The sequence below is a fragment of the Salmo trutta genome, chromosome 31, assembly GCF_901001165.1.
Source record: "Salmo trutta chromosome 31, fSalTru1.1, whole genome shotgun sequence".
Taxonomy (NCBI): domain Eukaryota; kingdom Metazoa; phylum Chordata; class Actinopteri; order Salmoniformes; family Salmonidae; genus Salmo; species Salmo trutta.
Window position 1 is genome coordinate 27,534,574 of NC_042987.1, and position 27,154 is coordinate 27,561,727.

General features: G+C 42.1%; 1 protein-coding gene across 1 annotated transcript; it reads right to left on the reverse strand.

The window, feature by feature from the left end:
- Positions 1-7,134: 7,134 nt before the first annotated feature.
- LOC115169846 (integral membrane protein 2C) lies at positions 7,135-18,949 on the reverse strand. Its single transcript, XM_029725873.1, has 6 exons — positions 18,704-18,949; positions 11,619-11,756; positions 11,102-11,290; positions 10,620-10,730; positions 9,748-9,901; positions 7,135-8,830 (listed from the first exon to the last, which is right to left on the reverse strand). The coding sequence occupies exons 1-6, from the start codon at positions 18,794-18,796 to the stop codon at positions 8,739-8,741; spliced, it is 777 nt and encodes a 258-aa protein (XP_029581733.1). The 5' UTR covers positions 18,797-18,949; the 3' UTR covers positions 7,135-8,738.
- Between the last annotated feature and the right edge of the window lie 8,205 nt (positions 18,950-27,154).

Genomic DNA, 27,154 nt, shown 5'->3' on the forward strand with positions numbered 1-27,154 from the left:
CGTTTGTGTATAGTGTGTTTGTTATCATGTGTGTGTATGCATGTGTCTGTGCCTATGTTTGTGTTACTTCACAGTCCCCGCTGTTCCATAAGGTGTATTTTTATCTGTTTTTAAATCTGATTCTACTGCTTGCGCCAGTTACCTGATGTGGAATAGAGTTTCATATAGTCATGGCTCTATGTAGTACTGTGCGCCTCCCATAGTCTGTTCTGGACTTGGGGACTGTAAAGAGACCTCTGGTGGCATGTCTTGTGGGGTATGCATGGGTGTCTGAGCTGGGTACTAGTCGTTTACACAGAGAGATCGGTGCTTTCAACAAGTCAATACCTCTCACAAGTACAAGTAGTGATGAAGTCAATCTCTCCTTTACTTTGAGCCAGGAGAGATTGCATATTATTCATGTTTGCTCTCTGTGTATATCCAAGGGCCAGCCGTGCTGCCCTGTTCTGAGCCAATTGCAATTGTGGCACCTGACCACACAACTGAACAGTAGCCCAGCCTCTGGGCCCACCTTGTTGATAGTACTGTTAAGAAGGCTTTATTATGGACAGACTTCTCCCCAGCTTAGCTACTGTTGTATCAATATGTTTTGACCTTGACAGTTTACAATCCAGGGTTACTCCAAGCAGTTTAGTCACCTCAACTTGTTCAATTTCCACATTATTCAGTACAATATTTAGTTGAGGTTTATGGTTTAGTGAATGATTTGTCCCCCCCAAAATTGAAATATTTAGGACAAACGTATTCTTGCCATCCATTCTGAAACTATCTGCAGCTATTTGTTAAGTGTTGCAGTCATTTCAGTTTCTGTATTAGCTGACATGTATAGTGTTGAGTCATCCACATACAGTTGAAGTCGGAAGTTTACATACACTTAGATTGGGGTCATTAAAACTCGTTTTTCAACCACTCCACAAATGTCTTGTTAAAACAAACTATAGTTTTGGCAAATCTACTTTGTGCATGACACAAGAATTTTTCCAACAATTGTTTACAGACAGATTATTTCACTTATACTTCACTGTATCACAATTCCAGTGGGTCACAAGTTTACATACACTAAGTTTACCAAGCACAGGCAGGAAACAAGGATTGTTTAATACATGAGCCTAGCCTACAAGAGAAAAATGCACATATTTAGTCTGACTTTGATGGAAAATAAGTTTTCAACTTCATGGTGTAAAACATAGAATGCAAGTAGAACACAGTGGTAAAGCCTTTTGATCAAACCCTTGACCCATTTTCCTTTGAAGCCAGACGAGCTTCTATAACCACTCACTTTCCTGTGGGTTACTTCACGTAGAGTCAAGCCTTGTTTATCTCTGGTGCTAACATGTCTCCTTCATCCTGATCTTATTCACATTCTGATTGTGCCCACATTGTAGCCATTGCATCTACACATGGTCCTCATCGTACTGGTACTCCCTGTATAGAGCACCATTCTTGTGTATTCTATTTTATTCCTGAAGTCCTACTATTTTGTTTTTATTTTTCAACTCTGCATTGTTGGGAAGGGCTCTTAAGCAAACATTTCACGGTCAAGTCTACACCAGTTCTATTGTGTTCTATTGTGTGACAAATAAAATTTGATTTGATTTTGTAGTTAAATGTGTCTCTTATCTGTCCACTGTTTTCGCATTGTGACCAGATATCCTTGTCCCTCCCTGTATGGAAATGATTTGACAGATATTCTTTATTTATTTATTTGAAGACACATATTGATTCCATAAGTCAATGGTGTTACCTGTCAATGATTTAAAAGGGCAGGACAATTATTATTTAAATGGTTTCACTGTCCAGATCAGTCTACACAATGCTTGTCTGACTACCTTTGGAGGTGGTCAGGAAGATCTGATCACAATCAGATGACAATGAGCCTTTGAATCGTCTTCACCTGTGCAAAAATGTGGGGACAATCAGAATGTGGACAAGATCAGGACAAAGGACGCATGCTAGAATCAGGTATGAATGGGGGTTTTGTATAGGTCTCATGTAGAACATAAAGAAGAGGTCTCAAATCAGGCCAAAGATCATATGACCAGATGTACTAAGCGTTAGCAGTTTGTACCAGGTGCAAAGTGTGCACCTGTTTTTTGGAGTACGAGATCTACCACCTTTCTGTAACTGCCTTATTCTTTCTCTTAAAGGCATATTTCACTTTTTTTAAGTGTAATTTTTTTCGGCCTTAATGTTTAATTAATTATATTTTGTACACACAGGTGCAGTGCTTAGCTAGCCAATCTGGTCCACAATCTTTAGGCATTCCCATCTCATCTAGCATTTGGGTTGGGTTGTTGTTTCTTAGCAAACTGTACCCGGATAATGATGAGCAATGTCTTTCAACTGAGTGGATGGTTGTTGTGAAAACCATTTCATAATTTAGATACTTTTTGCCCACTGCATTTGTCTGTTTACTCAATCTTGGTACTACAATGCAAACCTGTGGCAGGAGTTGCAATTGCAGCAGAATTTTCCAAATCCATAATTTCAGGGCATGAATGTCTACACCAAGTGTATTCAAATCTTACCCCTACAAGGTATGAAATACTGATGGTTTTCTGTTCTACGTGATAGTTAATTGCACGCACCTGGTGTCCCAGGTCTAAATCAGTCCCCACCCAGCTAGCAAGGAGGAATCAGCCCTCTTCCGTGGGGCCGGAACTGATTGAATTGCCTGGAATCAAAATGAATGACTGCCCAGAATCGGCCCAAGTACATCGGGCCGTTTCCGTCTACCGGAATTCAGCGGACTTTGTCGGCATCTTACCAGAATCCCCCCAGAAGCGGCCCAATGAAAATGTAAATAAATGTATACAAAATTACCTAATTTAGTAATTTAAATATTACTATTATACATTTTATACACACAAATTATACCCATCCACACATTTTTTAAACTATTTATTTTTTACCCCCTTTATATCATATCCAATGGTCTTGTCATCGTTGCAACTCCTTACGGCCTTGGGAGAGGCAAAGGTCGAGAGCCGTGCGTCCCCTGAAACACAACCCTGCCAAGCCGCACTGCTTCTTGACACAATGCACACTTAACCCGGACGCCAGCCGCACAAATGTGTCAGAGGAAACACTGTACACCTGGTGACCGTGTCAGCGTGCATGCACCTGGCCCGCCACAGGAGTCACTACAGCATGATGGGACAAGGACATCCCAGCTGGCAAAACCCTCCATAACCCGGACTACGCTGGGCCAATTGTGCGTCGCCTCATGGGTCTCCTGGTCGCGGCTGGGCTGGGAATCGAACCAGCAGTTGGCACTGCGAAGCAGTCTTAGACCGTTGCTCCACTCGGGAGGCCCCATCCACAAAGGTTTTAACGCTTATCAATTGCCTTGCACAAAGTATAAAAATACTAAAATACTACTTAAATAGGACTCTTAAAGAATTTAATTTAACTGTTAATTTAATTTTTTGATCACAGAAACAATGAGAAAATATGGAAAAATAAATAAATGTTGAAATGTTAATTATATAAAGCAGCCCATGTAATCATCTGCCAGAGAGTAACCACAATCGGCCAGAGTCCCAAGTAATACATTTGTACCAGATAACACACACTGGAATCAGCCCGAGCTCAATCCCCACATCCTAGCCATAAGTGTGGTGAAGGAGGCTGAAGAAATGTGTCTTGTCACCTAAAACCCTCACAAACTTTTACAGATGCACAATTGAGAGCATCCTGTTGGGCTGTATCACTGCCTCGTATGGCAACTGCACCGCCCACAACCGCAAGGCTCTCCAGAGGGTGATGCGGTCTGCACAACGCATCACCAGGGGAAAACTACCTGACCTCCAGGATACCTATAGCACCCAATGTCACAGGAAGGCCAAAAAGATCATCAAGGACAACTACCACCCGAGCCACTGCCTGTTCACCCCGCTACCATCCAGAAGGCGAGGTCAGTACAGGTGCATCAAAGCTGGGACCGAGAGACTGAAAAACAGCTTCTATCTCAAGGCCATCAGACTGTTAAACAGCAATCACTAACTCAGAGAGGCTGCTGCCTATATACAGACTCAAAAATAAATTGATCACTAGTCACTTTAATAATGGCACTTTAATAAGGTTTACATATCTAACATTACTCATCTCATATTTATATACTGTATTTTATTTTTTAAAAGTGGCCATACCAGGCAAGGATACAACCAGTCAGGATGCTCTCGATGGTGCAGCTGTTAAACTTTTGAGGATCTGAGGATCCATGCCAAATCTTTTCAGTCTCCTGAGGGGGAATAGGTTTTGTCGTGCCCTCTTCACAACTGTCTTGGTGTGCTTGGACCATGATAGTTTGTTGGTGATGTGGACACCAAGGAACTTGAAGCTCTCAACCTGCTCCACTGCAGCTCCGTCGATGAGAATGGGGGCGTGCTCGGTCCTCTTTTTCCTGTAGTCCATAATCATCTCCTTTGTCTTGACCACGCTGAGGGAGAGGTTGTTGTCCTGGAACCACACGGCCAGGTGTCTGACCTCCTCCCTATAGGCTGTCTCGTTGTTGTCGGTGATCAGGCTTACCACTGTTGTGTCATCAGCAAACTTAATGATGGTGTTGGAGTCGTGCCTGGCCATGCAGTCATAAGTGAACAGGGAGTACAGGAGGGGACTGAGCACGCACCCCTAAGGGGCCCCTGTGTTGAGGATCAGCGTATCGGATGTGTTGTTACCTACCCTCACCACCTGGGGGCGGCCCGTCAGGAAGTCCAGGATCCAGTTGCAGAGGGAGGTGTTTAGTCCCAGGGTTCTTAGCTTATTGATGAGCTTTCAGGGCACTATGGTGTTGAACGCTGAGCTGTAGTCAATGAATAGCATTCTCACATAGGTGTTCCTTTTGTCCAGGTGTGAAAGGGCAGTGTGGAGTGCAATAGAGATTGCATCATCTGTGGATCTGTTGGTGCGGTATGCAAGTTGTAGTGGGTCTAGGGTTTCTGGGATAATGGTGTTGATGTGAGCCATGACCAGCCTTTCAATGCACTTCATGGCTAAAGATGTGAGTGCTACAGGTCGGTAGCAATTTAGGCAAATTTCTACCCATACAAATGTTTTGGACCTAATCATTGATTTGGGCGTTTAACAGACTGTGAAAAACTTTGCTGAAGCATTGATTGAAATTAATGCACTTATATCTGTTCTCCTAAAGATTCATGATATCCAAAAATGGATGGTGTTAAGCGATAGATGGGAGGGGTTGAATGGAGCTGAAGGGTGGGACTAATAACAACAAGATAACCAATGTAAAACGTACAGAGTCTGTAAAATGTATATAGGTTCAGACATTTTGTGAAATAGCACAGTTACAAAAAAAAAATCAAACTGGATGGACATCAGAAATAGAGGAAGGACTTTGTCTTGACCACGCTAAATGACTAAAAACAAACAAAATATAACTATTGTAAAATATATTGTGTCTGTAAAATGTGTATAGTATGTATAAACTGAAGGTAGAAGCCTAAGTGTTATTGTTTATTAGTTTACTCCAATTGTTGGAGGGGTGGTAGGGTTTGCGGGAATAGTAAAGGTATATTTAAAAAAAAGTGTGTATATGTATTTATGTACATATGTATATTTATGTGTATATCTATGAATGTATATATATATATATATATATATATATATATATATATATATATATATATATATATATATATATATATATATATATATACAGGTATGTGTATGTATGTATTTATATAGATATATATATTTACCAAAAAAATATATGGCGAATTAGAAATTCTGCTGAAAATTACATTGATGGAAGCGACAATCTATCCGCAATATTAAGCTGATCCACCCCTTGAAAAAGATTCATGAGAAACTGAACATGACACTGGCTGATAGCTATGCCTCAGTTCTTGCACAATGTTCCACATTTACAGTCACTTCTGTCTCACAGTTGTCAAGAATTTCACAGCTTGAGTACAACTTTGAAGCTGGCATAAACAAGAAGTGCTAAAAGAGGAAATGCCTTTATCTTTCAACCTCCAGCTCTGAAAGCTGCAGTAGTTCAGCGTCTGTCAGTCTGTTAATCAGTCAGTTAATCAGTCAGTCAGTCAGTCAGTCCATCCCAGCCCCCCAGATGTCCAAAATCACATGCAAAACCACCCACTACAGGTACCCTCTCTGCACTGCATATTTTTCTCTCTGGCCCATTGCAAAATGTGCAGAATAACATTAGCTATAAAAATCTTTGCCCCATGGCAAAACATGTAGAATACTAGGAAGTCAGCAAAAATCCCCCAAAATGAATACAAATAATATTATTGTTTGGGGGGGAGAGCCTTGCTCAGACCTTGCTGGGGCCCAGAAACTGCAGTACGCCACTGACACTAGAGATGGTGCTAAAAGCATCTTTGTTATTTTCATGCATCATGTGTAGAAGGGTGAGTACAAAAGTCAATTTAATCCATTTTTAATTTAGAGGTTTTTAAGGCTGTAACACAACAAAATGGTAACTTTCTGAAGGCGCTGTATTATTATATAATATACTGTAGACGGTCATGAATGTGTTAACATGGCGCATGCTAAGTTGTTCGTACACATGCTGTATTTGTGTATGCGTGTGATACGTCAAACGACAAATGTCAGGAAATGACTTTGGTTAGGGTGTTGACAAAAGAAGCACACTTATATGTACTGTGTCGCTTAGTCTCGCTTCCCTTGGGAAATTGACTTTCTTCTGTCATGTGGGGAAAAAATGTAACTTGTGTTGAGAGTGTGTGCAGTGTGTGTGGCAGGAGAGAGAGATGTCACTAATATCCCCGAAGTGTCCTAGATACATAATTCATGCACCAAATGTTGTCTGTTACAAGTTACATTGCAGCTTCGGTCTATATACATGCTTATGTTATAGAACGTTTTTTTATAAAGCTCTTGAATGTCTTCCTCTGAAGGGAGATGTCGTTGAACGGTAGCAATGAAATTTTCGATGATTATTGGTCATTGGTTTGACTTCTGTGCTTGGGTTCATGGTGTTTTACAGAAATTGTTATATTTTTATTTAAGAGAAATATAAAACATTGTAGATTTTGGTACCCGTGATATCCTTTGTATTCTCCTGAGTTTATTTCCGTTAGTCTAAAACACACACACGACAATGAAAAAGCAAAGAAAGGAGTATACTTTTTACATGTTTATTTATTAGGTAGTAAGATAAGCTATTACAAGCTAAATGACTGTACAGCATAGCGAGTCAGAAGAGAAGGGGACAGATCATGAAAGCCTATATCATACAGTAGCTCCCCTTTAAAACAGCAACAGAATTCCTCTATATCATACAGTAGATCAATTGTAAAAAAAAAAGGTTAAGAGAGAGAGAGAGACAGGCATGCAATAGAGAGATAGTCTGGATAGTGGGGATGGAGACTGGCTACAAGGACTCAACTGCAGACAAGAGGCCAAGGCCACTACTAAGACAGGAGGAAGAGGGCGGCTGCATCCAATTCTCCACCCTTCTCCTGAAGTGTGCACTTGCACACCCTCTCAGAATCAGGACGTAGCCAAAGACACATCGAAAGAAAGAGTTCAACTCTAAAACCTATCCAAATGTACAGATGTAGGATCTTAATTTGAGCCAGTTTGCTACAGAAGGAAAATAATCCTGCAGCAACAGGAAATGTAAATTATGTGGATTATATATTTTTGTAGGCGTTGATACATTTTTGTAAGGAAAAATCAAGTCTGACATTTCAAAGTGGAAATTACAAACTTCAGAAGCCTTTTTTAAACCTCAAATACACTACAAGTTTTACATTTCAGGAATGTTCTTCTTGTTGATCAAATTAAGAGGCTACATCTGTAGGTAATCTATATATGCCTAAGTAACACCCTCACGACTCAACATAGCGTTAGTGACAATAAATTTGGTTCCTTTGGCCCGTCCAAAGCACTGCTACTTTATACAGTCTAAAGCCATGTGAGACCCAGAGAGTCAACCAGTGGAAGATACCACAAAGAAGAGGGACAAACCATAGAGAAATTATCATTCAATCACAAAACAAGCTCAGATAAAAATCAATGCACGTTTGAATATGAAATCCAAGAAAAATCCATATACAGTATATATTGCTTATAGGAACGATGCAGAATACATACAAACAATTGATGATTTAAATTACAGGCGAAAAAATATCTAAAATATATGAGGTATGTTTCGGTTTTTCTGGACATCCAAGACAAGATATCATCGTGGGTTCATTTTGGTTGAACCAAGAGACAAATAGAAACACGTGTGTGTGCACAACGCACGCAGCATCGTAACACCCAATTCTCCTCAGTCACACTCACTGCACAGGGTTAGAAGTACTATACAGAAAGGACTAACTCAATCTGAATGGATTGAAATAAAAACCTAAGACAACTCATCTGATTATGCTGGCGTCGACTTCAAATCGATACAAATAAAAAACATCAGTGCAACAACATGACATGAAATCCCAAACAACAAAAAAGCTACAGATTCATCGCATTACCGACATTATCGAAATATACAGACCATTGGAATACAAAAAACAAACAAATAATAGAAACAACACCAGAGCAGTAAACAACAATTCAACTTGGGACAAAAAAGGAATAATTAAAAAAAACATTCAAATCAATAACTATTGGACAAACACATGCTTTTTAAAGTGCAATATAAAGCCTAAGGGATGCGCGAGGTATGGTTTCAGAGTGGGCTTGGTGGTGTAGGGCGGCCATCTTGCCATCTTCTTTCTCAGTATTTAGACCCTGTCGCAGATCACTGTCTCAACGACAAAGGTGTTCTCAAAGTGACGGATGCTGTGGCAGTTCCTCGCCTCACGCTTGTCAATGCCTGGAGGAAGAGAAGAACGGAAGAGAAGAGAGGTAAGCTTACATCCAGTTTTATGTGTCATGTTCAATGACGTTATACTTATGATATATGATGTGATATGATCCATAGGGTTTGGGATATCTATGGTGCTATTGCTTTGCTGGGTTACAGAGGTAACTCCCCATATGTGTTCATATGTCAACATACTAGGTGCCTAATAACCATTATGGTATCATCCTCTGAAGACTAGATATTGAGCAATATAAACAGTTGAGGGGACTCCCACTGCCTACCTCACTGTTACCATGACTACCAGTACCAGCCTCCTCTTGGATCAATGGAGTTGCTCGTCAGCCCATATATGTGCTCAGAGGGAAGCACGTTACATCAATGCTCTGGTTTTACAACTAGCCAATCACAGAGGCTCATGGAGCACATCACTACTACGCATCACTTCCTCCCCCACGCACGCTGTCTGATCATTGGACCTGCGTGGTGTGTTGGAAAAATGACTCACATGCACACACACGATGGCTCTGACATGGTAATCAAGAAGGATCTGTGTGTGGAGGTCACTTAGAACTCCTACTGTGGGAGGCTAGCGCCTGGCAGAGCCCACACACTCTCTCTCTCTGAGCCAGCACAGGAAGTGCCGATACGGACCTGGCCATCTCCGTTTCCTCTGTGATGAGGGGTGTCACCAGACAGTCAGCCAGCCCATGGATTCAGACTGACTCAGTGACTACTGTGAAACACAGAACTTTTTGTTCTCCTCTCCTCTGTACAGGACAGGAAGAGCCTAACTGATGACCTAGTACTTATATGCATCCCATGTTGACAAGGACATCTGTGTGTGAAATGTGTGTGTGTGAAAGTGGATGTGTGAGACAGAAGGAGAAATGATGTGTTGTTGGTGTGTGTGTGTGTGTTGTACTTACGTCGGCGTGCGTCGCGTCGGCGTTTGAGGCGGTAGGTGTCTTTGCCGTAGCAGAGCCGGTGGATGAAGGGCCCCAGCGGTCTCATGTTCCTCACCCTCCCCGTCACCACCATCTCCTCCTGGATGATGTAGGTCTGGGGCAGATAGGTCCCCTTCTGTTGGAGAGGGAGAGACACACACAAACACATACGTTAGTATAGTGATCATCAACTAGATTCAGCCGCAAACCGATTTTTATTGAGCGGATGATCGGGGGGCCCGGAACATAATTACAAATAATATGTAGACTGTAAATTGACTAAAACAATCACTTCAAACCTTGCTTACATTTGTATACGATCACGTCATATCTCTCTATTATGCATGGGACTACTTAGGAACAGACATCTTAAATTAAAACCACTTGGAGCTGATTTCCTGTTTTTTTTTACTGTCTTTTATGCCCCCAAAAAAAATATTACACCCCAAAAATATATATAATTTAAAAAAAAATGTTTTTACTGAATACCAAGTTCGGTCTGTGGGCCGGCAGTTGGAAACCCTCCGTTAGTACAATGCCCTTCACAGGACAGACGGTACACACATGACCGCAATGTCCTTTTGTATAATAAATATACATGGGCAGACTGTCTCTGGGATGGACAGCCACACACACAAACAGTTTTCCTCTGACAGACCTAACCCACATATAACACAATAGACTGTCCCTGGGATGAGACCTAACCCACATATAACACAATAGACTGTCCCTGGGATGAGACCTAACCCACATATAACACAATAGACTGTCCCTGGGATGAGACCTAACCCACATATAACACAATAGACTGTCCCTGGGATGAGACCTAACCCACATATAACACAATAGCGTACCTTGACGTTGACCAGCAGCTCCCAGAGGTTCCGTGGTGGCATGACCAGGGTGGTGTTGAGCTCAATCACGTAACACTTGTCCAGGGCAATGTCATGGTACACAGTCAGACCCTGGAATTAAAAATGACAACAAAACATTAATCATATTTATTTATTTTTTTACTTTTGTTCATTTAGTAAATATTTTCTTAACTCTATTTTCTTAAAACTGCATTGTTGGTCAAGGGCTTGTAAGTAAGCATTTCACGGTAAGGTCTACACGGGTTGTATTCGGCACATGTGACAAATACATTTACATTTTTATTTTCACTCCAGTATGCTAACTAACAGAAAAGATCACATGAAACGTTCATTGCCTTATAGACCACTGACCCTATGTCCTTCAGAATCCTATTCACCTATGTATACCAATCGGTACACAAAATGGCCACCTTGTATCACACTACACAATGAGTGTGTGGACAGGCATAGGGATGACTTACCCTCTGGAAGTCATGGATGATGTCTGCGGGGTCGCTCCCTCCAAAGTGGGGCACGGGCACGCTGATCTGCTCGTAGTTGTCATCCAGGTAGATGCCCACGTTCTCCTCCAGCTCCTGTCTGCCGTGCAGGGGGGCGTACACAGAGTCCTCGTACAGAACCCTGCAGTGGAACAGGCTGTCCTCAGGAATCTAGAACACACAGAGGGAGAACAGAGCAGAACAGGGTTAGTATAGTCATGGGGATATCTATCTGTGGTATATCTATAGCATGCATCATTGCTTCAATCAGAACCAATCTGTCTGTATGATTGAATATGTGAGGTATGATGTAATAGTAGGTACTACTGGCAGTTGTACAGTAGTAAAGTGTAGTATAAAGTAGTATAGTTGTAAGGTGTGTGAGGTAGTATGCATACGTAGTATAATATCTGACCTGTGGTATAAAATAGGAGGTACTAGTGGTAGTTGTATAGTGGAGTGTAGAGTGGTGCAGTATAGTTGTAGTATAGTAGTATACCTGTTGTATGAAGTAGTACCGGTAGACGTATATGGAGGCCAGCACCAGTCCTGACATGAAGACCACCAGGCCAAAGGTGAGACAACACAGCCCGTTCAGATGAGACTGCTTGGGCCTCAGAGGAAGAACCAGCTCCTCCTGGGGAAAGAAACAATACACAGGTCAGACCTACAGGCCAATGTCAGATACAATTATTCAACTTAAGAGTTAATTCATCAAATAGCCAACCAGACTATTTACATTGACCCCCCCCCCCCCCCCCCCCTTTTGTTTTTACACTGCTACTACTTGCTGTTTATTATCTATACATAGTACCTTTACCCCTACCTACATGTACAGATTACCTCCACTAACCTGTACCCCTTACTGTTTATTATCTATACATAGTACCTTTACCCCTACCTACATGTACAGATTACCTCCACTAACCTGTACCCCTTACTGTTTATTATCTATACATAGTACCTTTACCCCTACCTACATGTACAGATTACCTCCACTAACCTGTACCCCTTACTGTTTATTATCTATACATAGTACCTTTACCCCTACCTACATGTACAGATTACCTCCACTAACCTGTACCCCTTACTGTTTATTATCTATACATAGTACCTTTACCCCTACCTACATGTACAGATTACCTCCACTAACCTGTACCCCTTACTGTTTATTATCTATACATAGTACCTTTACCCCTACCTACATGTACAGATTACCTCCACTAACCTGTACCCCTTACTGTTTATTATCTATACATAGTACCTTTACCCCTACCTACATGTACAGATTACCTCCACTAACCTGTACCCCTTACTGTTTATTATCTATACATAGTACCTTTACCCCTACCTACATGTACAGATTACCTCCACTAACCTGTACCCCTTACTGTTTATTATCTATACATAGTACCTTTACCCCTACCTACATGTACAGATTACCTCCACTAACCTGTACCCCTTACTGTTTATTATCTATACATAGTACCTTTACCCCTACCTACATGTACAAATTACCTCCACTAACCTGTACCCCTTACTGTTTATTATCTATACATAGTACCTTTACCCCTACCTACATGTACAGATTACCTCCACTAACCTGTACCCCTTACTGTTTATTATCTATACATAGTACCTTTACCCCTACCTACATGTACAAATTACCTCCACTAACCTGTACCCCTTACTGTTTATTATCTATACATAGTACCTTTACCCCTACCTACATGTACAGATTACCTCCACTAACCTGTACCCCTTACTGTTTATTATCTATACATAGTACCTTTACCCCTACCTACATGTACAAATTACCTCCACTAACCTGTACCCCTTACTGTTTATTATCTATACATAGTACCTTTACCCCTACCTACATGTACAGATTACCTCCACTAACCTGTACCCCTTACTGTTTATTATCTATACATAGTACCTTTACCCCTACCTACATGTACAGATTACCTCCACTAACCTGTACCCCTTACTGTTTATTATCTATACATAGTACCTTTACCCCTACCTACATGTACAAATTACCTCCACTAACCTGTACCCCTTACTGTTTATTATCTATACATAGTACCTTTACCCCTACCTACATGTACAGATTACCTCCACTAACCTGTACCCCTTACTGTTTATTATCTATACATAGTACCTTTACCCCTACCTACATGTACAGATTACCTCCACTAACCTGTACCCCTTACTGTTTATTATCTATACATAGTACCTTTACCCCTACCTACATGTACAGATTACCTCCACTAACCTGTACCCCTTACTGTTTATTATCTATACATAGTACCTTTACCCCTACCTACATGTACAGATTACCTCCACTAACCTGTACCCCTTACTGTTTATTATCTATACATAGTACCTTTACCCCTACCTACATGTACAGATTACCTCCACTAACCTGTACCCCTTACTGTTTATTATCTATACATAGTACCTTTACCCCTACCTACATGTACAGATTACCTCCACTAACCTGTACCCCTTACTGTTTATTATCTATACATAGTACCTTTACCCCTACCTACATGTACAGATTACCTCCACTAACCTGTACCCCTTACTGTTTATTATCTATACATAGTACCTTTACCCCTACCTACATGTACAGATTACCTCCACTAACCTGTACCCCTTACTGTTTATTATCTATACATAGTACCTTTACCCCTACCTACATGTACAGATTACCTCCACTAACCTGTACCCCTTACTGTTTATTATCTATACATAGTACCTTTACCCCTACCTACATGTACAGATTACCTCCACTAACCTGTACCCCTTACTGTTTATTATCTATACATAGTACCTTTACCCCTACCTACATGTACAGATTACCTCCACTAACCTGTACCCCTTACTGTTTATTATCTATACATAGTACCTTTACCCCTACCTACATGTACAGATTACCTCCACTAACCTGTACCCCTTACTGTTTATTATCTATACATAGTACCTTTACCCCTACCTACATGTACAGATTACCTCCACTAACCTGTACCCCTTACTGTTTATTATCTATACATAGTACCTTTACCCCTACCTACATGTACAGATTACCTCCACTAACCTGTACCCCTTACTGTTTATTATCTATACATAGTACCTTTACCCCTACCTACATGTACAGATTACCTCCACTAACCTGTACCCCTTACTGTTTATTATCTATACATAGTACCTTTACCCCTACCTACATGTACAGATTACCTCCACTAACCTGTACCCCTTACTGTTTATTATCTATACATAGTACCTTTACCCCTACCTACATGTACAAATTACCTCCACTAACCTGTACCCCTTACTGTTTATTATCTATACATAGTACCTTTACCCCTACCTACATGTACAAATTACCTCCACTAACCTGTACCCCTTACTGTTTATTATCTATACATAGTACCTTTACCCCTACCTACATGTACAGATTACCTCCACTAACCTGTACCCCTTACTGTTTATTATCTATACATAGTACCTTTACCCCTACCTACATGTACAAATTACCTCCACTAACCTGTACCCCTTACTGTTTATTATCTATACATAGTACCTTTACCCCTACCTACATGTACAAATTACCTCCACTAACCTGTACCCCCTTACTGTTTATTATCTATACATAGTACCTTTACCCCTACCTACATGTACAGATTACCTCCACTAACCTGTACCCCTTACTGTTTATTATCTATACATAGTACCTTTACCCCTACCTACATGTACAGATTACCTCCACTAACCTGTACCCCTTACTGTTTATTATCTATACATAGTACCTTTACCCCTACCTACATGTACAAATTACCTCCACTAACCTCTACCCCTTACTGTTTATTATCTATACATAGTACCTTTACCCCTACCTACATGTACAGATTACCTCCACTAACCTGTACCCCTTACTGTTTATTATCTATACATAGTACCTTTACCCCTACCTACATGTACAAATTACCTCCACTAACCTGTACCCCTTACTGTTTATTATCTATACATAGTACCTTTACCCCTACCTACATGTACAGATTACCTCCACTAACCTGTACCCCTTACTGTTTATTATCTATACATAGTACCTTTACCCCTACCTACATGTACAGATTACCTCCACTAACCTGTACCCCTTACTGTTTATTATCTATACATAGTACCTTTACCCCTACCTACATGTACAGATTACCTCCACTAACCTGTACCCCTTACTGTTTATTATCTATACATAGTACCTTTACCCCTACCTACATGTACAGATTACCTCCACTAACCTGTACCCCTTACTGTTTATTATCTATACATAGTACCTTTACCCCTACCTACATGTACAGATTACCTCCACTAACCTGTACCCCTTACTGTTTATTATCTATACATAGTACCTTTACCCCTACCTACATGTACAAATTACCTCCACTAACCTGTACCCCTTACTGTTTATTATCTATACATAGTACCTTTACCCCTACCTACATGTACAAATTACCTCCACTAACCTGTACCCCTTACTGTTTATTATCTATACATAGTACCTTTACCCCTACCTACATGTACAAATTACCTCCACTAACCTGTACCCCTTACTGTTTATTATCTATACATAGTCACTATACCCCTACTTACATGTACAGATTACCTCCACTAACCTGTACCCCTTACTGTTTATTATCTATACATAGTACCTTTACCCCTACCTACATGTACAGATTACCTCCACTAACCTGTACCCCCGCAACATTTACTCAGTACTGGTATCCCCTGTATATTACCTCGTTTTTGTTATGCAATTTTATTGTGTTACTTTATTGTTATGCAATTTTATTGTTACTTTTTATTTTATTTTTGACTTTAGTTTATTTAGTAAATATTTTCTTAACTCAATTTCTTGAACTGCATTGTTGGTTAAGGGCTTGTAAGTAAGCATTTCACAATAAGGTCTACACCTGTTGTAGTCAGCGCCTGTTTCAAATAAAAATGTGTTTTGATTCATCAGCAAGATGCTCCCACTATGAAAGAGCAGTTTCCGTTTCACTCAATGTTGGTGGTAATAGCTGAGCAGATAGTCACATTGATCAGAGCAGAAATAAATCTGTTTTATAATATAGGCTGAAGACTAGAGATGCTGAAGATGCCTTGTCATCCCAACAGCCCACCCCCAGTCTCTCAGCCCTACCGCCAATCTGTTCGCTATTAGTGATACACTACGCCACCTAGAAACGGTACCCACACACAGTTGCTAGGGACTATGGAGGATCAAAAGGGATGAGGCAGATTGCGTTGTGTTTGCCGAGTGATGGCGAGGGAGGCTGTCACGGTTGTCTGGGAGTTCTATTCTTAGGACTCGACTTCCACATGCCCTACTTGTAGCTGTGACAGCGTTATATCACACACACCTCCAGTGGGAGGGAGATCACAGTGATTGCGTGGAAGTGGAATCTCAAGCCAGATTTGGTATTAATAATCCTTATACACACACATACAGATTTGGTATCCACACGTCTCCTTTGACGCCTTTGCGAGCATCCCCTGTCTCCCACCTCCCTACATGACGTCAAAACCATAACCATGTCATTACTAGTTATAGATGCTCAATAATTTGAGGTACATGATCTCACACCTTCAGATTGGGACTTGCCAAACACAGATGTATACTGAACAAAAATATAAATGCAACAATTTCAAAGATTTGACTGAGTTACAGTTCATATAAACAAATCAGTCAACTGAAATAAATGTATTAGGCCCTAATCTATGGATTTCCCATGACTAGGCAGGGGTGCAGCTATGGGTGGGCCTGGGAGGGAACTTGGGATGGGGAGCCATGGCCAGCCAATCAGAATGAGTTTTACATACAGAAATATTAGCCCCCCCCCGTTGTGTGACAGAACTGCACATTTTAAAGTAACCTTTTATTGTCCCCAGTACAAGGTGCACCTGTGTAGTGATCATGATGTTTAATCAGCTTCTTGATATGCCACACCTGTCAGGTGGATGAATTATCTTGGCAAAGCAGAAATGCTCACTAACAGGGATATAAAAAAAACCTTGTGCACAACATTCTAGAGAAATAAACTTGTTGTGCATATGGAAACTTAAAGGGATTTTTTTTCTTCTTTCAGCTCATGAAACATGGGACCAACACTTTACACGTTGCGTTTATATTTTTGTTCAGTGTAGTTCTACGTCAGATCTAGATTCGATCTTACTTGAGCTAACTAATCTGACTAGCAAAATACAGCCTAATTTCTAGAGCCTAGAAACTCACATCCATTGGGGACACAATCAAGTCAATGTAGACTATTTCTGAATTTGATGGAGGGTAGAGTTATCTAGCTCCTACAGTTGCTCAGATTGACACTTCAACTGCTAAACTGTAAATGCATGTATTCCGTCACTTGCAGAAATACAATACAATGTTTCAGCATAAGTTTCAGATTTACTATGAATTGTATTAGCCTGCCTGACAATATACCATCTAGGTGCACTCTAATGACAGACAGATCTATAACTGTGATGTCAGTGCTAACATATTGAGCAGCTTCATATAGACACAACAGTGTGTGAGGCTTTCTATGCAAATGCAGTACGGCCACCCTTTTAGCAGCTCCCTGGCAGCTGTAACCAAATGCATATTTCTTATGACTCTCTCAACAATTGTCACTTCCTTTCCTCATCTCCTTTATCTGATTTAAAAGAAGAGAACAGATGAAAGCCAACCAAAGTATGACTTTCTTCTAACATATTGCACCTGGGAAGTTTTTTTAGATCAGTGCAGACTGCATAGATGAGGGTAATGACACAAGGAAAGCAAATCCCAATACACTATTGAAATGCATGCGCCCTTATTTCTAAAAAACAGCCCAACTGCGCAGGTGCCCCTTACGCGCTACCTGCTGGATTTGCTGGGAAAAACACCTCGGTGACGTAACCATAACGTCCCCATTGTTTGCACAAGTTACAGACTGTCGATAAGATTCAACTTCCCAATATCAACCTATAAACGTGTTGTCTTGGCAGTTTTAGATAAACATAGTATTTGCTCGAGTAGCATGGTGTAGGATAGCCAGCCTACGCTTCGTGGTTACGTCTGCTGCACACGGAGGTATCTGCAGTGTCCCCAGCTAGCCTCACAAGGTGACGTAATGTCAACATCCTCGGGCTTTGCTGGCTAGCTTGTATCGATTTGAAAAGGTTAGGCTACTTTGTATGCGTGTTTCCTGCGCTTTCACGTCAGCAGTGTATCATTTCTAGTAACAATAGTAGTAACACATGATACTGTAACAGTAGCCTAAATGATATCGTGGTAGCCTACTATGCAAATTAGTCTACAACTGATGTTATGGGCTCTATTGGACTTTTAATATATTTTGAAATTTACATCAGCGCAATCATTAGGCTACATGAACAAATAGAGAACGATTGAACTATAAAGCAATTAAGAAAACATGGCCCTGATATAATATAACTATTGCATTGGTCAGCAAAACATCCCTATTTTACCCCAACGCTGTCAATACATCATGGAACAAAGAAAAGAGACGCTGAACTCACGTGTTCATAGGGCATGAGAATCTCGGCTTTGTCTCCATCGAGCTCCTTCTCTGGTTTCTGCGCCGAGATCGGCTGGAAAGTTATCTTCACCATCTTTGTATGTTTTATCTTTTTCACTACACTGACTTCCTCATTCGACACTGGTGGATTATATAGTTGCAATGTTCTCTCGCCCCCGTGGTATCAGGCTCCTCTCTGACCTCAGAAGAGCGTAGCTGTGACGAACAATCCTGTGTAGGACTCCGAAAAAAATCAGACCCCAATCGCTTTTCAAAGTAAGAGTCGACATCCATATGGCTTGATCAACATGTTGCTTTTATTAAGCTGTTGTCGAGGTTATTATGTTTTATAATAATTTGATTAATGTTGGAATCGATATTTCTGGACTAAGAATAGTTTTGCACCTGAATTTACTGCATTAATTCGATTCAGAATAAGGGGTTTATTTGCGAGATTCGTTCAGGGACTTTTATCTTGAAGTTTTGCACCAGATATGGGTATAACTTCCTTATCCTATTTTTATCGTTTTTTCTCTGCTGATTTGCCTCAATAGGCTCTGATAATCCGGAAGTCTATAATGATACGCATATACAGGAGTGATACTGAAATTATCTCTTTAATGATGTGAAATTGGATATGTGAGAGTATGTGAATGTTAACCACACATTTATAATCAGGGGTTCTGTACTCTGCCCATCCACAGGGGTACTTGAGAAGACTCATGAGACCATAGGGCTACTGGGAAAATACACATGAAGGGTTACTTTTGGGGAACTCCGGGCAGAGCAAAATTCAGTTGGTATAGTAACTGATAAAGGTTGGGAACCACTGACCTAAGCTATATACAGTGTGAGGTCACATTGTGGAAAAAGTCATGGTAACACTTTATTTTGTTTAAGGGCTGTTTTATTCTTATAAAGGCCATACCGTATGTGCATCTTCCTACTGAGCAGTAATCAACTATTCATATGAGATAATAACAACCTCTCTAGCGGTGTATGAGATGTCTGTATGTCTGTCTGTCAGATCTGTAGAGAGGAATAGAGCACAAATGGAGAGAAAACAATATTATCTAAAATGAACTGTACACCTCTCAATAAACAGAAGTATGGATGGAGCCCATGTGCCCAAGGATGAACAGCCTACAGTAGACTACAATGTAGATAAGACATTCCTTTAGCCTATTCAAGACTGAAATAGGACTGAAATGAAATGTGGCACATTTTCCAATTCAAACTTGGCCTAAATGACTACAGACCCGTAGCACTCACGTCTGTAGTCATGAAGTGCTTTGAAAGGTTGGTAATGGCTCACATCAACACCATTATCCCAGAAACCCTAGACCCACTCCAATTTGCATACCGCCCAAACAGATCCACAGATAATGCAATCTCTATTGCACTCCACACTGCCCTTACCCACCTGGACAAAAGGAACACTTATGTGAGAATGCTATTCATTACCTACAGCTCAGCATTCAACACCATAGTAGCCTCAAAGCTCATCACTAAGCTAAGGATCCTGGGACTAAACACCTCCCTCTGCAACTGGATCCTGGACTTCCTGACGGGCCGCCCCCAGGTGATGAGGGTAGGTAGCAACACATCTGCCACGCTGATCCTCAACATGGGGGCCCCTCAGGGGTGTGTGCTCAGTCCCCTCCTGTACTCCCTGTTCACCCATGACTGCATGGCCAGGCACGACTCCAACACCATCATTAAGTTTGCAAACGACACAACAGTGGTAAGCCTGATCACCGACAACGACGAGACAGCCTATAGGGAGGAGGTCAGAGACCTGGCCGGGTTGTGCCAGAATAACAACCTATCCCTCAACGTAACCCAGACTACAGAGATGATTGTGGACTACAGGAAAAGGAGGACCAAGCACGCCCCCATTCTCATCGACGGGGCTGCAGTGGAGCAGGTTGAGAGCTTCAAGTTCCTTGGTGTCCACATCAAATCAAATGTATATATATAGCCCTTCTTACATCAGCTGATATATCAAAGTGCTGTACAGAAACCCAGCCTAAAACCCCAAACAGCAAGCAATGCAGGTGTAGAAGCACAGTGGATAGGAAAAACTCCCTAGAAAGGACAAAACCTAGGAAGAAACCTAGAGAGGAACCAGGCTATGAGGGGTGGCCAGTCCTCTTCTGGCTGTGCCAGGTGGAGATTATAACAGAACATGGGCAAGATGTTCAAATGTTCATAAATCAAATCAAATTTATTTATATAGCCCTTCGTACATCAGCTGAAATCTCAAAGTGCTGTACAGAAACCCAGCCTAAAACCCCAAACAGCAAGCAATGCATGTGAAAGAAGCACGGTGGCTGGGAAAAACTCCCTAGGAAAAACTCCTGATAAAGGCCAAAAACCTAGGAAGAAACCTAGAGAGGAACCAGGCTATGAGGGGTGGCCAGTCCTCTTCTGGCTGTGCCGGGTGGATATTATAACAGAACATGGTCAAGATGTTAAAATGTTCGTAAATGACCAGCATGGTCAAATAATAATAATCATAGTAATTGTCGAGGGTGCAACAAGCACGTCCGGTGAACAGGTCAGGGTTCCGTAGCCGCAGGCAGAACAGTTGAAACTGGAGCAGCAGCATGGCCAGGTGGACTGGGGACAGCAAGGAGTCATCATGCCAGGTAGTCCTAGGGCTCAGGTCCTCCGAGAGAAAGAAAGAAAGAAAGAAAGAGAGAATTAGAGAGAGCATATTTACATTCACACAGGACACCGGATAAGACAAGAGAATACTCCAGATGTAACAGACTGACCCTAGCCCCCCGACACATAAACTACTGCAGCATAAATACTGGAGGCTGAGACAGGAGGGATCAGAAGACACTGTGGCCCCATCCGATGATACCCCCGGACAGGGCCAAACAGGCAGGATATAACCCCACCCACTTTGCCAAAGCACAGCCCCCACACCACTAGAGGGATATCTACAACCACCAACTTACCGTCCGAAGACAAGGCCGAGTATAGCCCACAAAGATGTCCGCCACGGCACAACCCAAGGGGGGGGCGCCAACCCAGACAGGAAGACCACGTCAGTGGCTCAACCTACTCAAGTGACGCACCCCTCCCATGGACGGCATGGAAGAACACCAGTAAGTCAGTGACTCAGCCCCTGTAAAAGGGTTAGAGGCAGAGAATCCCAGTGGGAAGAGGGGAACCGACAAGGCAGAGACAGCAAGGGCGGTTCGTTGCTCCAGCCTTTCCGTTCACCTTCACACTCCTGGGCCAGACTATACTTAATCATAGGACCTACTGAAGAGATAAGTGTTCAGTAAAGACTTAAAGGTTGAGACTGAGTCTGCGTCTCTCACATGGGTAGGCAGACCATTCCATAAAAATGGAGCTCTATAGGAGAAAGCCCTACCTCCAGCCGTTTGCTTAGAAATTCTAGGGACAATTAGGAGGCCTGCGTCTTGTGACCGTAGCGTACGTGTAGGTATGTACGGCAGGACCAAATCGGAAAGATAGGTAGGAGCAAGCCCATGTAATGCTTTGTAGGTTAGCAGTAAAACCTTGAAATCAGCCCTTGCCTTAACAGGAAGCCAGTGTAGGGAAGCTAGCACTGGAGTAATATGATCAAATTTTTTGGTTCTAGTCAGGATTCTAGCAGCCGTATTTAGCACTAACTGAAGTTTGTTTAGTGCTTTATCCGGGTAGCCGGAAAGTAGAGCATTGCAGTAGTCGAGCCTAGAAGTAACAAAAGCATGGATTAATTTTTCTGCGTCATTTTTGGACAGAAAGTTTCTGATTTTTGCAATGTTACGTAGATGGAAAAAAGCTGTCCTTGAAGCAGTCTTGATATGTTCTTCAAAAGAGAGATCAGGGTCCAGAGTAACGCCGAGGTCCTTCACAGTTTTATTTGAGACGACTGTACAACCATCCAGATTAATTGTCAGATTCAACAGAAGATCTCTTTGTTTCTTGGGACCTAGGACAAGCATCTCTGTTTTGTCCGAGTTTAAAAGTAGAACATTTGCAGCCATCCACTTCCTTATGTCTGAAACACAGGCTTCTAGCGAGAGCAATTTTGGGGCTTCACCATGTTTCATTGAAATGTACAGCTGTGTGTCGTCCGCATAGCAGTGAAATTTAACATTATGTTTTCGAATGACATCCCCAAGAGGTAAAATATATAGTGAAAACAATAGTGGTCCTAGAACGGAACCTTGAGGAACACCGAAATTTACAATTGATTTGTCAGAGGACGAACCATTCACAGAGACAAACTGATATCTTTCCGACAGATAAGATCTAAACCAGGCCAGAACTTGTCCATGTAGACCAATTTGGGTTTCCAATCTCTCCAAAAGAATGTGGTGATCGATGGTATCAAAAGCGGCACTAAGATCTAGGAGCATGAGGACAGATGCAGAGCCTCGGTCTGACGTCATTAAAAGGTCATTTACCACCTTCACAAGTGCAGTCTCAGTGCTATGATGGGGTCTAAAACCAGACTGAAGCGTTTCGTATACATTGTTTGTCTTCAGGAAGGCAGTGAGTTGCTGCGCAACAACTTTTTCTAAAATTTTTGAGAGGAATGGAAGATTCGATATAGGCCGATAGTTTTTTATAATTTCTGGGTCAAGATTCGGCTTTTTCAAGAGAGGCTTTATTACTGCCACTTTTAGTGAGCTTGGTACACATCCGGTGGATAGAGAGCTGTTTATTATGTTCAACATAGGAGGGCCAAGCACAGGAAGCAGCTCTTTCAGTAGTTTAGTTGGAATAGGGTCCAGTATGCAGCTTGAGGGTTTGGAGGCCATGATTATTTTCATCATTGTGTCAAGAGATATAGTACTAAAACACTTTAGTATCTCCCTTGAGCCAAGGTCCTGGCAGAGTTGTGCAGACTCTGGACAATGAAGCCCTGGAGGAATACCCAGATTTAAAGAGGAGTCCGTAATTTGCTTTCTAATGATCATGATCTTTTCCTCAAAAAAGTTCATAAATTTATTACTGCTGAAGTGAAAGCCATCCTCCATTTGCGAATGCTGCTTTTTAGTTAGCTTTGCGACAGTGTCAAAAAGAAATTTCGGATTGTTCTTATTTTCCTCAATTAAGTTGGAAAAATAGGATGATCGTGCAGCAGTGAGGGCTCTTCGATACTGCACGGTACTGTCTTTCCAAGCTAGTCGGAAGACTTCCAGTTTAGTGTGGCGCCATTTCCGTTCCAATTTTCTGGAAGCTTGCTTCAGAGCTCGTGTATTTTCTGTATACCAGGGAGCTAGTTTCTTATGACAGATGTTTTTAATTTTTAGGGGTGCAACTGCATCTAGGGTATTGCGCAAGGTTGAATTGAGTTCCTCGGTTAGGTGGTTAACTGATTCTTGTCCTCTGACGTCCTTGGGTAGGCAGAGGGAGTCTGGAAGGGCATCAAGGAATCTTTGGGTTGTCTGAGAATTTATAGCACGACTTTTAATCTTCCTTGGTTGGGGTCTGAGCAGATTATTTGTCGCAATTGTAAACGCAATAAAATGGTGGTCCGATAATCCAGGATTATGAGGAAAAACATTAAGATCCACAACATTTATTCCATGGGACAAAACTAGGTCCAGAGTATGACTGTGGCAGTGAGTAGGTCCAGAGACATGTTGGACAAAACCCACTGAGTCGATGATGGCTCCGAAAGCCTTTTGGAGTGGGTCTGTGGACTTTTCCATGTGAATGTTAAAGTCACCAAAAATTAGAATATTATCTGCTATGACTACAAGATCCGATAGGAATTCAGGGAACTCAGTAAGGAACACTGCATATGGCCCAGGAGGCCTGTAAACAGTAGCTATAAAAAGTGATTGAGTAGGCTGCATAGATTTCATGACTAGAAGCTCGAAAGACGAAAACGTCATTGTTTTTTTTTTTGTAAATTGAAATTTGCTATCGTAAATGTTAGCAACACCTCCGCCTTTGCCGGATGCACGGGGGGTTTGGTCACTAGTGTAACCAGGGGGTGAGGCCTCATTTAACACAGTAAATTCATCAGGCTTAAGCCATGTTTCAGTCAGGCCAATCACATCAAGATTATGATCAGTGATTAGTTCATTGACTATAACTGCCTTGGAAGTGAGGGATCTAACATTAAGTAACCCAATTTTGAGATGTGAAGGATCACAATCTCTTTCAATAATGGCAGGAATGGAGGAGGTCTTTATACTAGTAAGATTACTGAAGCGAACACCGCCATTTTTAATTTTGCCCAACCAAGATCGAGGCACAGACACGGTCTCAATGGGGAAAGCTGAGCTGACTACGCTAACTGTGCTCGTGGCAGACTCCACTAAGCTGGCAGGCTGGCTAACAGCCTGTTGCCTGGCCTGCACCCTATTTCATTGTGGAGCTAGAGGAGTTAGAGCCCTGTCTATGTTCGTAGATAAGATGAGAGCACCCCTCCAGCTAGGATGGAGTCCGTCACTCCTCAGCAGGCCAGGCTTGGTCCTGTTTGTGGGTGAATCCCAGAAAGAGGGCCAGTTATCTACAAATTCTATCTTTTGGGAGGGGCAGAAAACAGTTTTCATCCAGCGATTGAGTTGTGAGACTCTGCTGTAGAGCTCATCACTCCCCCTAACTGGGAGGGGGCCAGAGACAATTACTCGATGCCGACACATCTTTCTAGCTGATTTACACGCTGAAGCTATATTGCGCTTGGTGACCTCTGACTGTTTCATCCTAACATCGTTGGTGCCGACGTGGATAACAATATCTCTATACTCTCTACACTCGCCAGTTTTAGCTTTAGCCAGCACCGTCTTTAGATTAGCCTTAACGTCGGTAGCCCTGCCCCCTGGTAAACAGTGTATGATCGCTGGATGATTAGTTTTAAGTATAAATGACCAGCATGGTCAAATAATAGTAATCACAGTGAACAGGTCAGGGTTCCATAGCCACAGGCAGAACAGTTGAAACGTGAGCAGCAGCACGGCCAGGTGGATTGGGGACAAGAAGGAGTCATCATGCCAGGTAGTCCTGAGGCATGGTCCTAGGGCTCAGGTCCTCTGACAGAGAGAGAAAGAAAGAAAGAAAGAGAGAATTAGAGAGGGCATACTTAAATTCACACAGGACACTGGATAAAACAGGAGAAATACTCCAGATAACATACTGACCCTAGCCCCCCGACACATAAACTACTGCAGCAAAAATATTGGAGGCTGAGACAGGAGGGGTCAGGAGACACTGTGGCCCCATCCGATGATACCCCCGGACAGGGCCAAACATGCAGGATTTAAACCCCACCCACTTTGCCAAAGCACGGCCCCCACACCACTAGAGGGATATCTTCAACCACCAACTTACCACCCTGAGACAAGGCAGAGTATAGCCCACAAAGATCTCCGCCACAGCACAACCCAAGGGGGGGCGCCAATCCGGACAGGAAGACCACGTCAGTGACTCAACCCACTCAAGTGACGCACCCCTCCTAGGGACGGCATGGAAGAGCACCAGTAAGCCAGTGACTCAGCCCCTGTAATAGGGTTAGAGGCAGAGAATCCCAGTGGAGAGAGGGGAACCGGCCAGGCAGAGACAGCAAGGGCGGTTCGTTGCTCCAGTGCCTTTCCGTTCACCTTCACACTCCTGGGCCAGACTACACTCAATCATAGGACCTACTGAAGAGATGAGTCTTCAATAAAGACTTAAAGGTTGAGACCGAGTCTGCATCTCTCACATGGGTAGGCAGACCATTCCATAAAAATTGAGCTCTTTAGGAGAAAGCCCTGCCTCCAGCTGTTTGCTTAGAAATTCTAGGGACAATTAGGAGGCCTGCGTCTTGTGACCGTAGCGTACGTGTAGGTATGTACGGCAGGACCAAATCGGAAAGATAGGTAGGAGCAAGCCCATGTAATGCTTTGTAGGTTAGCAGTAAAACCTTGAAATCAGCCCTTGCCTTAACAGGAAGCCGGTGTAGGGAGGCTAGCACTGGAGTAATATGATCACATTTTTTGGTTCAATCAGGATTCTAGCAGCCGTATTTAGCACTAGCTGAAGTTTATTTAGTGCTTTATCCGGGTAGCCGGAAAGAAGAGCATTGCAGTAGTCTAACCTAGAAGTAACAAAAGCATGGATTCATTTTTCTGCATCATTTTTGGACAGAAAGTTTCTGATTTTTGCAATGTTACGTAGATGGAAAAAAAACTGTCCTTGAAACAGTCTTGATATGTTCGTCAAAAGAGAGATCAGGGTCCAGAGTAACGCCGAGGTTCTTCACAGTTTTATTTGAGACAACAATTTGTAAGTCGCTCTGGATAAGAGCGTCTGCTAAATGACTTAAATGTAAATGTAAACTGTACAACCATCAAGATGAATTGTCAGATTCAACAAAAGATCTCTTTGTTTCTTGGGACCTAGAACAAGCATCTCTGTTTTGTCCGAGTTTAAAAGTAGAAAGTTTGCAGCCATCCCTTATGTCTGAAACACAGGCTTCTAGCGAGGGCAA